The 17,880-nt window shown below is 47.3% G+C and overlaps 1 protein-coding gene across 5 annotated transcripts in view; it reads right to left on the reverse strand.

Annotated features, from left to right (window-relative positions):
* The window catches only part of NR5A2 (nuclear receptor subfamily 5 group A member 2), a 134,651-nt gene extending 118,653 nt beyond the window's left edge, over positions 1–15,998 (reverse strand). The window contains exons 1-2 of one of the 5 annotated variants that reach the window (XM_079106043.1): positions 15,687–15,998; positions 3,935–4,072 (exon numbers count right to left, since the gene is read on the reverse strand). In XM_079106043.1, the coding sequence (XP_078962169.1) occupies positions 3,935–4,072; positions 15,687–15,750 (202 nt within the window). In that variant the 5' untranslated portion in view covers positions 15,751–15,998. Of the gene's footprint in view, positions 1–129; positions 1,140–3,934; positions 4,073–4,591; positions 4,721–4,835; positions 6,510–15,686 lie in introns of those variants that run through there. The other 4 variants (XM_079106045.1, XM_079106044.1, XM_079106046.1 and 1 more) reach the window with 4 other exon arrangements.
* Between the last annotated feature and the right edge of the window lie 1,882 nt (positions 15,999–17,880).

The raw sequence follows: 17,880 nt of genomic DNA on the forward strand, positions 1-17,880 counted from the left end.
ACAAGAAGAGAAATGTACACACATATCCAATTAATTTATCACATAGGTTTTAATCCTGCAAGGAGAAGCATTTTGGTGATTGGTGGGCAAACATCACCAGGTAAGATATAAAATAAAAATAATTTTTACCCAGGTAATACTGAAGAATTATTTTTTTTTTTGCACAGTGCAAGTAAAATATCTTTAGGCATCAATGAAGATGCACTTCATATTTTTAAGTTTAAAAGTAATTCCAACTTCTTTTGTTAACATTTTAAAGTGACCATTGTTGATCATTACTCTGCAAAACAACAGATCAGAATGGAAACATGAATCGCATAAAGCAACTACCTAGAATTTCTTTTAAATCTTTGCAAAGTTAAGTTCCAAAATGTCACCTGTACCTAAGAGAGAGAAACAAGCACATACTTTACTCTCCCACTCTTGAAGTAGTTTCCTGCAGGTCTACCTCGCTTGTAAGGATAGTAACACCAATTTACAAACGTTGTTCCACATACAAAACTGAAGCCCCAGTACCCTTCTCGGGAGCAGCCCCACTTTAACAACAGCCTGCAGCTCCCAATGTTCGGATCTGTTAGATTAATCTGTTGGATTAATACTCAGTTCTGTATTGACTTTACTTCACTTCTGAATATTCTCCTCACGTTTGAAAATATCCTGTGAATATAAAAGAAGGAAGAAGAAGAGAGGACATCGGACGAGGGAAAAATCAGGTGAGGAAAAGAAACACACAGGATTTGTTTCGTCGCAAAGTACCGAAGCCCTGTAATGAACCTCACGTTTCCGATCATCATCAAAATACAAACACCTCAAAATCTCCCTGTTAAAGAGAAATCAGGCCGTGGCGACAGGAGGCTCACTGCCGGGATCGGATAAACGCCTTGCTGGGGACGCTAACCAGCCAAGGTGTCTTCGCATCAAAAGATAAACTAGGCGCACGAAGGACCACGGCTAGGAGACCTCAGGAAGTGACTGATTCTATCCCGACCTGAGACTCCGCATTTGCGCGGGTCAAGTCCCTGAGCGCAGGTGGGCGGGCACGTAGAGCAAGGGGCAGGTCTGCACAGACCCGCCACCGCCCGCACTTTCCTGGGCACTCGCTCTCACCCCTTGCTCAACCTTCTGCTACCCAATGGCGCACAAACATCAAGGCAAGTTTGTTTTAAGTTAATCAGTGGCATTGCGGGGGCAGGGCGGGGGGGCTGCCCACGGCCAGGCAGAAGTTTCCTCTGATTTGTTTACAAAGCAGGAAAGAGAGAAATCGCCTCTACTCCATAGCCAAAGTACCCGGCCACATTAATCACCATAGGGGCCTCCTGCGATGACTTATTCTTTTAAAAATAAAGTTCTTTTTTTCTCTCCGGCTTTTGAAGGTCTCAAAGGGCGATAGGGTTGGTGTTTTTGGACTAGGGGCGGGGGTCACTACAGCACTTTGCGGCTGAGGGCCGATCGCAGACCTGTAGAGAAGCTCTTCCCAAGACAGTATCCTGAGCTGGGGCTTAAATCAGAGTTTGGGATAGTCCCAGGGAAAGAGGCTCCAGTAAAGGCAGCATTTCTGGCCCCCTGACAGGGAAATAAGGGATGCTGAGCGCACCGAGCAATGCTGGTCTGAATCCCAGCCCGGAGGGAGTCCCTAGGGTTTGGTGACCTGAGAGTTTAAGTTTGTTTATAACCTAAACGTTTACGGCACACCCCAAACTGGTGACTACAGTCTCAAAGCATGTTGTAGGGACGGGAAAAAAGTGTAGTTTACCAAGTGTGTTCTTTTCTACCTCCTCTCTCCCCAACAAAGTACATTCTTACTTCATACGTAAGGGGCTCAGAGAAGCAGCCACTTTCAGAGAGACTGGGCTCACCAATGGAATCCAACACCAAAAAGATCGTGGCCTGGGGTTGGGATACTCTCGGAAAATCAGAAGATTCGGGTGGGGAAACAGAAGTCATAGTGCGAGGCCGAGGCATCCTTCAGGTACCCTAGTAAAACTCAAGAAGGCACTGGGAGGACCGAATGCACCGGGCAAGGAAATCCCACACTTTCCCGAGTCTCAGCCTGAAGAAAGAAGAGAGGACCGCAGGGTCTTGGAAAGCTGTGGCCTCAGAGAGGCGCGCGGAGAAGTTCCTGCGAAGTTGGAAGCGCTGCGCAGAGAACCCGGTAGCAGATCCTCTCTCTGGACTCTCCAACAGGTCGGACTACGGATGTGACCCGGGCTGGAACCGTAGGACGTATGGGAATGAGATCAGAGACCCTTCCGCACCACCCGACACACAGGCCACGAGTCCCAGAAAAAGTCGTGCCCAAGAACTTCCCACGCTGCTTTTGAACACAGGGCTGAGCAGGCGGCGGGCTGAATCTCCTGACCCCTGGGCACAAGGACAAGCTTAACTGATTGAGGACAGTAAGTGGTGTCATGGAGATCATGGAGAAAATGTAACCTTGGCATTTCTCTCCTTTCCCTTACAAATAAGCCGTCGTCCCGCCCCACTCCTTGCTCCAGTGTCTCCCGGAGCTGCTTTCTCCGACTCCCTCGGAATCATCCGCGCCGGAACTGGAAGCAGCAACTTTCCTTTCCGACCCAAGAATTCGGCCGTTCTCAGCAGGCGACCGAAAGTGTAGACCCTCTGCAGGGCTGGCGGCTGAAGGGCCCCTGTCCAGCTTCCAGCGTTGCTTCCCCCAAGCCACACTGGTGGAATCCCAAGGTGCCGGGAAGAAACGCCTCTTTGGGCCAACCGGGTTCTCGCTGCAGCCAAACGCAGTCTCCCGGGTTTCAGTCCCAGTGGACTTGCAGCCCTAACTGAAGACTTGCAGAGACCCCAGGTTCACCGAGGGAATAAATGACCCCACCAGCACGTTGCACGCCCTCCTGCCATCCCTTTTCCCCTCCGCAATGGGGCGACATCAGGTTTCCCGGCCTGAGTGCCCGGGGCAAATTGCCTATCCCGCACGGCAGAGTACACCAGCCCTGAACTCTGTTCTCAACACCTCCCCGGCCCTTTCAAGTTCGCGCAAGGGGATGGCAGGAAGCGTTCTGGGATCACAGGCCGCCGGCCCGCATATCCTGCGCGCTGGAAGGGGCGAGGATGGAAGAACACCGATGACTTTTCCTAGCATTGTTCCCTCCCTGGCCCAGAACAAATGCTATAAACTTCTGAAGGGCTTAATGCAAGCCAGATCTAAAGCTGCTATTTTGGAATGTGGAGAAAATATATCCATTGAGATTTGCTTTTTTCTGTGATTGTTGTTAGCAATCAAGAGCTGGAAAAACAAATGGGATTTCTATATTCCCAGCTCTTGAATGGAAGAAGGGGCAATAAGCTAACCTCAACTCCCCGCCCCACTCAACGCGGTACTACCCTACCAGGGGATGAGGTTGGGGTAACTTTGATTTTCTTAAGTTCTGCCAACAGTTTTGAAGTTGTCCAAACCCATGCCTCTGGGGTTAGCCTGGGCTTTGGGGAGGGGGGTGCTCACATACACCGCTCACGCAGCCTTTCTGCGATCGCATTCTCTCTCTGCAGTCTTCTCCCTCCATATGGATTATCGAAGTACACCGCAATACCAAGAATCTTCTCGAACGTCCAATAACACATAACGTTTCTCAGAACGATCTTATTATTATAAAGTACCTTCCTTCAGCCTCAAGCTGCCCCCCGGTCGAGTTGCCATAGAGCTCGAATACTCTTTTCTTAATTAGAAGCGGCCAATTGGACATTGCTTGGAAAAGCTCTGTCTGCATTGTTCAAGAGCCATAAACTTTTATGTCTGCACCTGAGGAGGGGGCCTGACGCCCGCGCGCCGCCCCGCAGCCTGTAGCTGGCTGCGAGTCCCTAGCCCCGCTGCTCCAGTGCCGGCGCCGGGCGGAAGGCTGAAGCCCGCAAGGCTAGCCTGAGGGTGGAGAAGCCGCCCGAGCCCTGGCGCTACGCGGCGCCTCCTTACCTTGCATGTTTTCCGGCATCTGCCCCTGTTCCCCATGCGATCGAGCCAGTCCCAGGGCTTCCGTCTCCACTTTGGGCAGCATGACAAGGCGACCGAGGGCGGGAATGGGGAGTCGGTGTCGGTCCGGAAGCCCAGCACCTGGACACGGGCAGCACAGATTCAACTCCGGCGGAAAGAGGGAAGGGGCTACCAGGGTGCCCGCTCACCCACCCGCTCGCTGGAGCGTGCCTCCGCCTCCTCCCGAGCTGCCGGGCAGGACCTCTGAGCCCCGTCCTATCTCGCAGCCCCGGAGCCGCCCCGGAGCGGCGAGGAGGTCAGGGTTACGAAACCAAGAGAAGACGGCGTCCGGTGCGCTGGCTCGGCTCGACTCGGCTCGGCAAGGGAGCAGCTGCCCGGGGCAAGGATCCGTGAGCCGCCGAGCTCCCTGCGGGCAGCGGAGGCGGCCGCGGGGCTGCTACTGCCGCCGCCACGGAGCCGCTGCCGCTGCTCCCGGACGGCTTGGGCGACTCCTTCCCCTCCCTCCACCCGCCCTCTGGCTCAGGATCAGCAGGGGTCTCTCTCTCTCCCTTTCTCTCGCCTCACTTCTCTCCCCTCCTCTCTGCTCTCCTCGCCTCTCCGCCCCTTCCCCCTATCTCTTTCTGCCTCCCCCTCGCTCACTATCACAAGTGCGGAGTTTGAAGTTCCAGCCTCCCTCTCCTGCCTCGTTGACTTCTCTCGCGTTTCGGAGAGCAGCCCCTTCCAGCCCCGAGGGTGACGGTGCTGGGAAGGAAAGGGGACAGGCGAGGAGCAGGGAGGTAAGTAGGGCCCGGGTGGCAGAGGTGGGGGGTGGGGGATTGGGTTGGGATGAGGGGTGAAGACAGTGAATGGGGACGCGGGTTCCGGACTCAGGTCGGACACCAACCGCCAGCCAATGAGGATGCTCCAGTCCTTTCGCCTGCCCCAACCTCTTCACCCCGCCTTAGCCCACTCCCACCCCACCCTGGCCTGGGGCGGGGGGATGTAAATGCCGCTGGGTCTCACAGCTAGTGAGAAGCGACCTCTGTCTGAGCGCCGAAGCGATGGATCAGAAACCTGGGAGGCGATTTCCGCGAGCTGAGGGGAAGCGAGGAGAAGGGATGAAGTGTGTGTCTGTGTGTGGGTGTGGGTGTGGGTGTGTGTAGGTGCGTGCCTTGGCTTGTATGGCGAGTGAAAAGCAGAGAAGTTAAACACCCATTTAAAACACCTAAAGGAGAAAAGGCATGTTGCAACTCACCAGACCTTCCTTCTCAAATGCGGAGTCGGTCTCCCGGCTTCAATTCCCCACCACACTCGGTTAGTGGAGAGACCACACCATGGATCCCCCTAGCCCTGGAAAGCCCGAGAGTCCGGGCTTACTGAGGGATCACCCAGGACCCAGGGATTTCACTTCTTGAGGAAATGAGAGGAAGGGGCAGTTACTTCTCTTTTCCCACTCTGCTCTCTAGTCCCTTCCACACTTATAAACGGTCCTCCACTCAGACCAAGACTATCCGTGACAGACTTCCTAGCTTTAGCGTTTCCATATAGAATGCAAAGATCACTCCTGGCTCTCCCTTTTCATTCTAGCGTCTCTTTGCTGGGACTGATCCACATGAGGCCCAGAGGCTCAGCATTTTAAAAAAAGTTTTAAAGAACCATCTGTTATGCAAGCTCTTCGGCCACCAGCCCAGCCACATCTTCAAAGTTTTCAGATCTCATCCCAACGAGATGAAAAACATTCCTTCCAGCCTCCTGACTGAATTCGAAAAGCCTCATATTCAGGGTCTGCTGTGCAACTGGGTAATTATCAGAGTCCACCCACAAGGGGGTGAATTTGAATCTCAAAAGATCTGAATTTATTCTATTTAAATGGCACAAGGATCACACAAACTGCCCCATTTAATATTGGATGAATTTAAAATTATTCCAAATCATTGCAATGCACAATTTACACTTTATATGAAGCGAATTGTTCATCCCCCATTCACGGCATTTCAGGCAATTCAGATACTTATAACTTTCTGAACTGGTTTGCCACTTTGCTTTTCAATATACATTCAGAATCTTAAGTTGTTTAAATTTCAGCTTTACTAACATCTTTAGGTTTCATGGAAACACTTAAACTCAGGGAGGCTTGCCCATTAGTTTGTATGGGAGCATGGGCTAAAGTTGCCAAAAAGTGTGACCCTTAAGAAGCATAAGATTTTCATGATAGTATCAAGTAACAGTGTCAAGACATCACTGTGAATTAAGAATACATATTCTTACATAGTTCAGAAAGGGACTGAGTCTCAGGAGTCAAACTATTGCTTGCCCAGCTTTGCTTGGAGTTCAGGTGAACTTGGAAAATCAGTTTATTTCAAAGTCTTAAGAACAACCTCCTCCCACTGCAATTCAAAGAGCTTATGTGGACATTTATCCAACACCTTCCCAAACATAAACCTGGCAAGAAAGCAGGACTCCAGACTCCTGCTGGTAAATGGGAGCTTCCAGCCTTGGGTGTGGGATGGAAAGTCCTCTGCTTGGCAGAGCTGGAGAAGGAGGTTAAGAGAGTGGAAAGATGTTGAAATAGGGTCAATAGGACCCGGTAGATTGTAGCGAGCAAGACACCCTGCCATTACTTGAGGCTGCTGCTGATCCAGTGAAGCAAGTTTGTGGTCATATCATAGCACCAGCTTCAAGGTCAGAAAGGACTTCCTTAGGCCATATTAACTAATTCCCTACCCAGTCCAGTCTACTTTCACACCACATCCCCCAAAGATTGAGGTGGTGTCAAAGCCAACTGACATTGATTATCTTCCTACAGGTAGACTTTCCAAGAAACAAAAATTCTCACAAAATGGGAGGGAGGTGCCAGAGAATAGGGGTTGAAGATGAGGATTAAAAGAAATCCGACCTTTAACAATTTAGCCGTATCACACAGGAAAGGTCCAGGATTTTTCTCCCCATTTTGAAGGTCTATTCCAGGCAGACCCTTCTGCGTAGGTAGAAGCCAACCAAAGGGGCACCGAAAGAGCTGGAGGTTTCAAGCCGAGAGAAAACTGTCTTTTCTAAGAACCAAGAAAACTCCCAGTACGAAAGCCCCACAGCCCTGGGCATTCCAGGCCTCCACCTTCAAGGTGGGAAAAGCTCCCTAGGGTCAGCGCTATTCGAGATCCCCTGGAATCAAGGGGATCAAAATCCCGTTCTGCGGTGTTCCAGGAGGGGAATCTACTGGAGTTGGTTTTCAGAGATCCAGGGTCACACTCACCTTTCCCCGATCGCTCCTCAATGAGGAGTTTAGGCGAGCGGCGGGGTCTCCAACCTTGGGGCAGATGCGAAGGGAGGGGCGGCGGAACCTGGCTTCCCAGCCAACTTCTTTACCCACCTCCAAATACACCCTTGCTCCTTCCGAACACTCATTCTGGTCCCTGGACCCTTCAATTCCGTTGGGCAGGGGACCCCCATGAAGCCGGGGACCCGCTCGCTCTGCGACCTTGTTTGGGTCTAGCGTCTCCAAGATTACTCTTTCTAAAGGAGAGCTGTGCGAGGAGGAGTCCGATTCGCGGTGTCTACCACAGTGTTCTTGGGGTGGTTCTAGGTTCCTAAGGCCGCAGTGTGAAGTGGGAAAGATCAGCGGCCGCGGGGAGGGGGGCAGTTGAGATGGAAGTGGGTAGTACAGGACCCGTGTGGGCTAAATGCTGATGACAGCAGCGGTCTGTACAGATTCCCTACATACACCAACCGCGGCGGGTAGACTCGTCCCATCCTCCGCCAGGGACATATTTAACAAATGCCACTCTGCCACTTAAAGGAAGCACACTTAGGGATTCAACGGGTCTTACTCCTGTGGGTAACTGAACCGGTGCCGGAGACCAGAGACCCGAACCCTGGAGGCCTGAGGAGATGCCTCCAGCTTTAGCTACCGCACGCGTTCTTAATTTCTTCTCTACACTCCCTTTGCCAACTTCTGGCAAACTTCTCTTTTTTCCCTCCACCTCCCCCACACCTCCTCCTTTCCAACGAGACTAGTCTCCAGGGCTCACCCTTCTCGGGTCTGACTTTGTCTTAAAGTGTTGATTGACGGTTGCAATTACAAAGGATGATGGCTCAGGGAGGCTCCCGCAGCCTTGATGAGCCCGAGAAGCGCAGTCCTGGCATATTTTATCCAGGCTTGGCGTTGCGGGGCCGTGCGCGCCCCATTCACCCAGCTGGCTGGAGCTGAAGAGGTTTCGCACTCCCCACCCGCGAGGATGCTACTGCCGGCTCACCTCCCCGCCTCTACCTTTCCGCCGCGGTTCAGAGCTCGCGTCTGGAAGAACCCGACCTTGACCTGACCTGAGAAGTGTGGGTCCGCCCTGCGTGCTTAACCCCTGCAGGCGGCGGTGAGATAAAATGTCAAGATTTTCTTGCACGGTTCAAGTTTTCTGGGCATGGCAAAGAATAGCAGACAACTTTCCCGCGCGCCTGGGTAGATGAAGACTCGTGTGACCCACCCAACCTCGCAAGAAACTTGCAAACTTTTATCCCTGTCAACCATTTCTAACGTTTCCTCCTCCATTCCTACTTTCTGGTGTTTTTAAGAAACCAGAGCAATTACCTTTCTCGTCCCAGGCATCTGCTTTGCAGCCCCCGGAAGGAACCTAGTTTTTTCCTTTTTTCTTTTTTTTTCCCAAAAGGTCTTCAACACCGGGCGGTGATAGCCCAAGGGAAAAGTGAAGCGAGTTTATCAGTCTTCATACTGAAGCTCGGTCTCTGCCTAATTTTTCCGCCCCTCCTACCTGAAAAGCCCATCAGAAGCCGCTTTTGCCTTTCATTAGGAATTAAATGCAGCAAAAACTCCAGAGTTCTCCTCTGGGCTCAGGGGGCTGGGCCATACGCCCACCCGCCTAGGCTCCACCCGCCGTCACCCAGCGCGCTTTGTTTTAAAAAGAAACACATTAAGTTTCAGTATACCTGTATGAATTACCAAAGAGCATCGGACTGCCAAAGCTTTGAAAAAACACCTAATAAGTGACAGGTCGTACCTCGTGGGAAAAAAATTCCTTTCTATTGCGTATGTTAAAATAACCAAGACATCGTCGACAGTCTCTAGTGCCGGAAGTAAAAATTGCTGCCGGTGTAGACATTCTACCTTTGGGGGGAAAAAACTACCTGTTAGGGGTAGTTGGCAAATGGAGATTGAGCTACAGTCACTTTGGGAGTATGTTGATATATCATGCCTCGTTTTTTCTGAGGAGGAAAAAGAAGGCTGAAACAATGATTTGGATGACCTAGGCTTCTCCATCTCCTCCCCCAAACAACATCCCATTCTTGCCCCGAAGGAAAGGAGGGGTTTTTTGGAGGGTTTGGCCTGGATTATCGGAATCTGAGGATCTTTGCATAAAAAATGACTTCACTGAAGAACTTTTACACTTTGCTTTCTTTGGAGCACGTTGCCCCAACCCAGGGGTCCGAGGGCGCCTGCCTTGGTAAGTCAGTGCCCTTTGAAGTGGGAGATCTTCCTTCGAAGCGATGTCTGGTTTGGAGAAAGGATGTGGCTGAAGAAATAAACTCGGGTAGGTGGGCCAATCGAATCGATGTCTTCCTCTCTCTAACTGATGTGGAGAATAAGCCAGCTGTAGCTCAAAACTGAGACCGCATCCTCGGGAAGCACCCCAACCATTCTTGGAGACCAACTGGAACGTTGAGTGACGTTTGAAAGGACAATCCAGGCGCCAGCAGAGTACCAAGCACTTAGTGAAAGTAGTTGAACACTTGCAATTTCACTCGCCATGACCCTACCGCTACCCCACCTCTGCATCAATCTGGACGAGGAGTTTAATCCTTAGCACTATTCTAGGCAACCACTCAACTATATCCGGCCATACTGAAAGATTCTTGAGGGAAGGGGTAACTTCTTGCACTGTTTGTGAATTCCTGCAGCGCAAGAATGGATCTTCCTTAGGGAAAGACCTAAAATTCCTAAAATCAAAGAGTGCGGGGGCTGTGCAGAAAGATGCGTATCCGACAATTTAGGTCTTAGTCCGCAAAGAAGATATGGGTTTGGAAAGGCCGGATTTACAATGGTATGGTCACTTTCAGGCACCGGGAGCGAAACTAGAGAAAGTGTTGGGGGTCGGGACCGTTATAGAAGTTGCGCAGTTTAAAGTACGTCGGCTTCTCCAACCTGAGGACAACTTTTGGAATCAAAAATAGTGGCCAGCATGCGACAAGGCTTGCGGAAAAATATCACTCATCCTCCCGCCCCTTTGAGTTTATGTGTGATTCCAGGAGCCAGCGGCAGATCTCAAGTGATTTTCTCTGGAATCCTATAGAGATTGCTGGAGGGAATGAAGCTTTGGGAGGGGTGGGCGGGGACAGAGACGAAGGGCGTGCAGACTCGAGCAAGGAATCCAACACTTAACTGTTAAAAAACGTTAGCGCCAGGCGTGGGACCAGCATTCCTTACTGTGGGAGGCACAGTTGGATTTGTCAGGACTGCTTAAAATAAGAAAAGGTGTCTAAATTATCTCATTCCCTTAGCCCCTCCTCCCCTGGGACAACAGTATGTTTCCTCTAAACGCAGTCACTGAATTGAGGATGTCCCTGTCCTCCTTATATCCATGAACAAGCAGATGTTCTGAATTTCCTCAGTTCCTTCTCACCGAACATTGATAGCCTTGTGAGTTGCCACACATTCTCAAATTAAGCTTCATTCAAACTTCAGAGACACCTCCAGGAAACCAGAAATGCTTTCCACCCCACCTGCCCACCTGTTCTGGCCTCAACCTGCCCAGACTAGTCTCCATTTTGCCCCCTCCCCCATCCCTCCTGATATCGCTCCCCTTCCTGCCCTTCTGAATTCTACAGGGACTCAAGTCTGATTTCCATTATGGAATGAAAAGAAATATAAAGAGTCATCTACAAGCGTCTTTCTTAAAGAAAGTCTGACCAACATTATTTAGAATCATAATTCCTTTAGATCAAGAGCATATACATAGATACCACCCAGGGGAAAGAACATGGCTTTCAGAATCATATTTCTGGGATCCTATTTAAAGTTCTCTCTCCTGATTATCTGAGTTATCTTCAGCAAAGCAAATGACCTTTCTGATTCAATTTGTTAAATAAATGGGGTTAACAAAATAAACTTTGTAGTTAAATGAGACAGTGCCAGAAAACCAGCATACCAGTCTGTTGATAAATATCTGCTCTCTTTTGTCTTCTTTCCTCCTAACTTCACCCAAATTCATCTCTCCATAAGGAAAACAACTCAGAAGAGAACTATCCTGGGACCTTAAAAATTGATAATTCCAGTGAGAAGTGCTTGCCAATTTGATCATCTTGCAGGGCTTGACATAGTCCTTAGAAGCAATTATGTTATCCCCAGAATAAAACTGCTCACCAAACTGCTCATGGATATCTGTTTTCAGCTTACTGGGAGTTTAAAAGTCACATAAAAGCACATATAATGGCTTCCCAAAACACTAAAAAAGAAGCAATCTTTATCAATTTGTAGGGTCAATTTAAGTCCACATGGTTTCTCAAGGCTTCCTCTCTTAAACTCACACAGGTCACATCTCAGATCTTCCCAAGAGCCTCCCTAGAGCACAGGTCTCCACCCCTCCAGCCCCCAATTCCTGAAGTTCCTTGAAGTCAACTGAATTTCTCAGAAGTTTTTGTTCCAGTACAATGAAGAGGAAAGGTAACTCAAAGAAGTAGCTCTATCCTGAGGTAGGTTGAGGATCTAGGGAGTGAGTGAGGTGTCAGTTGCATGCCCTGACCGGGGACTGTGTTCCAGAGCCCTTCTGTAGCTCAGCTCAAATTCAAGTCTGAATCCAAGTTAACACTTGACAATGTGTCTGTTGGAGGGGTCAGGTAAAGGAAAAAAGCATGACCATGAATGTTCTTGCTTTCTCCATAAATCTCTCTTGGTTTATTAAAAGGTGTCTTAAAGAAATCCTGTAACTCTGGTCAGCATTTGTGAATCCAGGCCAGTGAAGGGGAATCTGGGAAGCACTGTTTTGGAGATGGGCTGGGGCAGGAAAGGAAAGGAAAGAATCTCCAGAATTTAGCTTCCTGGAAGGAAATGGCAGCCTAAGCCTCAGTTACAAGTATCACTGAACTTGAGTAGCTGACACTCTAAACTGCATTGCAAATAAAGTTGGTTAGAAGTTAGGGTGACATCATTCCCACTGAATGATGTCTACTTTCAGAGATTCTTATGAGCAAAGAGCTTGGTAGAAGTTATTGCTGAAATAAAGTCAGACTTCAAGAGTGTTAAGGGGACCAGAGAGCAAACCTTGTACCACAGATTTGATATAGTGTTTGTATTGTATATTAGGCACCTTAACCATACAGACATAACTTCCTGTGGATAATGTGCAACACTATGTAGAACGTGGATAAAATATTCTATAAGTGCACTTAATTTGAAGAATTAAGTAAATTTGGTGCAAAGCATGACCATGTGGGTGGTTAAATAACTTGTTTTAGAACATGTTTCCTACCACAAAGATTTGGACCCCCATACTGGGAATTAAATTGAGGGGTGCTCTATTACTGAACTGCATCCACAGTTCGTTCTCTTCCTTCCTTCCTTCCTTCCTTCCTTCCTTCCTTCCTTCCTTCCTTCCTTCCTTCCTTCCTTCCTTCCTTCCTTTCTTTCTTTCTTTCTTTCTTTCTTTCTTTCTTTCTTTCTTTCTTTCTTTCTTTCTTTCTTTCTTTCTTTCTACTTTAGAGAATGAACCCAGGGCACTTAACCACTGAGCCACAACCCCAACCCTTTTTTACAATTTATTTGGAGGCAGGGTCTCGCTGAGTTAACTAGGGCCTCTCTAAATTGCCGAGGCTGGCTTTGAATTGGCGATGCTCCAGCCTAAGCCTCCTGTGTAGCTGAAATTACAGACATGCACAGAGTTTTGGGGTGTTTTGTAGATATAGATAAGTACAAAAAGCCTAGTAAGTTAGTATATCATTCAGTACAATATAGCCATTTGGGAACTGAGGTGGTGGGGGAGCCAAGGCCAGAAACTAAGAATCTGGCAAGTGATTTTTGTTGTTGTTTTCTTTTTTGGTACTGGGGATTAAACCCAGTGGTATTCCACCACTGAGCTACATTGTTACCCTTCTTATTTTTTAAGACAGGGACTTACTAAGTTGCCCAGGCTAGCCTGAAACTTGTGATCCTCCTGCTTCAGCCTCCAGAGTAGCTGGGATTATAGCTCTGTGCCACCACACAGGTATCCTGCCCAGATAAGTATTCTTGAGTCAATTGCTTTGAAGGGAACGATGTAGTGATAAACAGTCTGGACAATTGTCTTGAAGGTAAACAGAAGGAACAAGCTTGTCTCAATTCTATGTTTCTATATGAACACAGACATCTATACACAGTTTTTGTGGTTACATGACAGAATGCTATGCAGTTAAGACCTCTTGGAACAACTTTTTAAACAAAGAAGGCACATCTCCCAGAACAACACAACTGACTTAAATGTAGAGTTGGAAAACCTAACTGATATCTATCTATGCCAGGCTCAGTTTGCCACCTCAGAGCTACCCAGCAACCTCAGCTCCTATAGCCGCATTCATGGATTCTTCAAAGTGGGCCTGCCCTGGGGGGTCAAAAGACCCAAAAGACACCTGTCCTTCAGGAACCAGGTCAGCTGCTTCAGTACAACAGTTAGCACTCTGAGGACTCCACCACAGCTCCGCAGTCTTTTGGACAGCTCTGTTCGAGCAAGAATCTCAACACTTTTTGGGGGTCACTCAGTTAACAGATGGAGTCTCGGCCCAGCAGCCACCTTCAGGTCACTAAGATATTACAAGTGGGAGCACCTCACGTGGGGCTGCAATACCCGGGAAAGACCAGGGAGTGTGGCCGGGCGGGGTGACTGCAATCAAGATCCAAAGAAATGTTTCTTTGCACCGGAGAATTGACTGGATCTGGCGCCTGGGAAGGTTTAGGAGTGCTGGGGTTAGCCTGTTGGGGACGGGCGAGCGCCTCCTTCCGTACTGTTTTGGAGGTTCAGTTGCCAGCAGCCCCTCCGGGGTTAGATTGGCAGTCCACCGGTTCCAGGGCATCTGCGCCGGGGCTGATCTCAGACTTGCAAGGTGTTCTCCACAGTCAGATGGACCCGCCTCGGTTCCACGGTTGCATTTGCGATGTGATTGCTGCTGCGGTCGGTGAAAACAGAGTTCACCCACGGTAGCAGAGAAGAGTGCAAAACCACCTCCATTCGCTGCCTTGTCTTCTTTAATTAATTCATCCTGTGGCCTGGGGAACACGGCCCTGGATCCACATGGGTGGTCCCGCGACCTTGCTCTCATCTCGTTAGCCGCTGCCAGCCGGAGCTGAGTGTGGCAGTAGCCTGGATCACACCGCGCGGCCGCGAGTGCCCCAGCGCGCTTCACCGTGTGCGCGCGCCGTCGCCTCTCCAGCTCCAGCGCGCTCTCGGTGCGAACCCGAGACGCCCAACCTGATTCAGGCTGAGCGCGGTTCTGTTCAGCAAAGATCCCGGGCCAGCGCACTGCGGTGGTTTTGCCCGAAGAGAAAGATTTGAAATCATTTTGGTTTCTTTCCCAACTCCTTTCTTGTGCCACGTTTTCTTTGCTATTTGCAGAGCAATCGGTTCTCTGTTGCACTCTGCTCGCCTTCCCCGGGTTTCTTTTTCGTTAAGTACAGAACGTTTTTTGGTAAACATTTCCTCAATTGATATACTTTAGGGTGTAGTCGGCCCATAAATAAAGCAATCACGGCATTCTGTGGAGTCAGCTGGCTACCCCGGGGGAAAGAGGAAAAGCCCAAGCCTTGGTTTTCCTTCTTGTTCCAACGGAGCTGGAACTCAGAGCTCATGCCAGGCCCCTGGGAGTTCGGAGGGAAATTCCAGTCCGAAAGCCTAAGAAAGCACTACAAGACAAGGCACAGGTCCTTCAGAAACCAGAGGAAAGGAAGAAGGGCATGATTTCCATCAGACTAATAACCACAGGCCACTGGAAATCACTTCCCTCTAGACCTTTACTAAGGTCTTTAACTGAATGTAGTCTTGCAGTAAAATTCACAAGTTTGTGACTTTCCATTCTTTCTTTCTTTTTTAAATGAAAAAGAGCTTTAAGGGCTGGGGAATGAGCTCAATGGTAGAGGGCTTGCCTAGCATGCACAAGGCCTTGGCTTCAAACCTCAGCAACACCGCCTTCCCAAAAGCCTTATGTACTTATTTGTTTATAAAGGCAAGACATGCTCATTATTTTAAAAAACATTGACTCAACTTCTAATTGTTTCCTTGCATGAGTTTCCTTTGCTGGGAAAATAAGATTAAAATATTTTTATAGTATCTACAATGAACATGACACCTTAGTGCCCTGTAACTTGAAACTTCACAAATATTGGACAGGTCTCTGTTAAAATAGTTTGATCAATGGCCACTCAGTGTGATTAACTGGTTTCAAATTGTTGAAATTTGAAGTTATTATGTTTGATTAAAAATTACCAGAATATGTTAAGCGTTGAATTGATAGATTATGAATTGTATATTCTGGCCATTTTAGGCTAATAGAATAAAATCCAAACCAATGGATGTAATGAATAATATGTATTGAAATATGTTTGCTTTCATTGAACTGTAAGAAAGTTAAATGTGTGATATATGCATGGGCTTATTTTATGTGCATTTAACAAACACAAGAGGAGAAACGGAGACTTAAAAGTACAAAATTCATCAATGAGTTGAATTACATGTAGTTTTGTAGTAGCAGAATAACAACTATATGATAAATAGAGCTGCTTCCTACTTACCAATAGGTGTAAGTCCATGCTTTAGAGATTCTGGTAAATCCCCAGTATCCAAATTAGAAGACATTTTTAGTGAAATTATAGGCAGTCCTTTGGCTTAAGGCAAAAATCATCGAGCCTAAGAAAAAGTGCAGTTTATCATATTTTGTGACCTTGGGAAGGACACATCAGACTACAGTAGCACTTATTCCCTTAGTGAAAGTTAAGAAAAAGGAAAAAAAAAAAATCCAGAATTCAGAAAGTTACAAGCAAGTCTTTCCCTGGACTCTGTACTTTTTCCAACATTGGTGACCCGCTGTAAACCATGTATCCAGTTTCATGATGGTTTCTAATCAGAAGAATGGAAACTTTTGATAGGCTTTGACTGATCACATGACTCTATGCAGGTTGATAAGAGGACCCTGTTATAAAGTGACAGCAAAAGAGATAAGAACTCTTGGCAGATAATGGCAAAGAAATGATTAACTCAGAAGAGGAGAGGTGATATGCAGCACAGAGAGTGGAAAGTTGTAAAACTGAGGGGTCAGAAGATCATACTTAGTGGATAAAACTCCAAACCGGCTTAAATCCACTAACTAAACTTAGGCTTGTGACATACCCTCTTGATGTCATTGCTTCTTTGCATAGCTCTTCTGACCTCTGTAAATACATTTTAGATGATAACATTGGCAGACATTAATTCTTTAAGTGATGACGCAAATATGATCAACACTTTGAAACACTACAGGTAGCATTTCCTTGCTTATGGCTATTTTATTTTATTTATGTTTTGTTAACATTTTAAAAAATCATCCCTGTTCATTAGGTGAGGTGTTTACCTTAGCTTGTTTGTAACTAGATCATTTGGTTAAAAGGGCAATCTATTTTTTTTTTATCCCAGTATAAATTGAAACTTATATTTTGAGATGAATGCTGGTGAACATTCATACAAGACAAACTTTCTTTTTCTTTTTTCCAGTACCTGGGATTGAACCCAGGGGCACTGCGCCATTGGGATACATCTCCAGTCCTTTTTATTATAAGATAGGGTCTCTCTATGTTGCCCAGGCTGGCTTTGAATTGCTTTTGCCTCAGTCTCCTGAATAGCTGGGATTACATGTGTGCACCACCATGCCCAGTTAAAATCTGGGTTGTCAGAGCACGTTGTGGGGCAGTTTGTTATTTTTCTTGTTTGTTTTGACTTTACTAATGGAACAACATCCCCTGTCTGATGCTCCATGGTTACAGATTCTATTTGGCAAAAACCAAAATGTTTCAGCAGTCTTTTTTTTTTTTTTCCATTTAAAATTGTATTATTTTAAGGATTAGATTTGACTGCGTATAATAGAAAAACCAGAGCAATTCTGTTCTAAACAAGATGCTTATTTGTCTTTTACAAAAGAAGTGCAAAGATGGGCATGCTATGGTGGTGCATGCCTGTAATCTCAGCAATTTGGGAGGCTGAGGCAGGAGGATGGTAAATTCAAGGCCAGCCTCAGCAACTTAACAAGATGCTATCTCAAAATAAAAAGGGTTGGGTATACAGTGCAGGGGTAAAGTGCCCCTGGGTTCAATCCTTAGTACCAAAAACTGTTTGCTCCAAAAACAAACAAACAAACATAAAACACCCAGAGGTAGGCAATTCAGGGATGGAAAATGATTCCATATTTGGGACCTGGGTACCTTCCATTTTAGTATTCTCTCTCTTCACTATTAGGAAGCAGAAAGGAGGAGGAGGAGAGGTCTGCTCTTTTTTAAAGTCACTTTCTCAAAGCAACATGTAAACACTTTGCTTACAGATGACCAGGCAGAACTAAGATACACAACCACACTTAGATGCAAGGGAGGGTATGAAGGGAAGTATCTTAGCTGGGCAGCTAAATACGTATTTAAATAAAAAAGATTATGTGATTACAGTAGTTCTTGTCATTTCTTTGCTATAAAGTCTTTGAACAATCAAACAATAACATGACACTACCAGAAATAAACTCCTACATAGGTTATAGGACATATAACTGTGAAAAGTAACTGATCTCTTAAAGTTACTTATGACTCAAAAAATTTGTTTATGTGAATTACATCTATTCGTTTATTGTGTTGAAAATTAAAATTGAAAATACTAGGGGTATTATTCAGTAGTAGAGCACGTGCTTAGTATGTACAATGCCTGGGATTCAATTCCTTATACCGAGAGAGAGAGAGAGAGAGAGAGAGAGAG

Source organism: Sciurus vulgaris (genome assembly GCF_902686455.1).
Source record: "Sciurus vulgaris genome assembly, chromosome: 12".
NCBI lineage: Eukaryota > Metazoa > Chordata > Mammalia > Rodentia > Sciuridae > Sciurus > Sciurus vulgaris.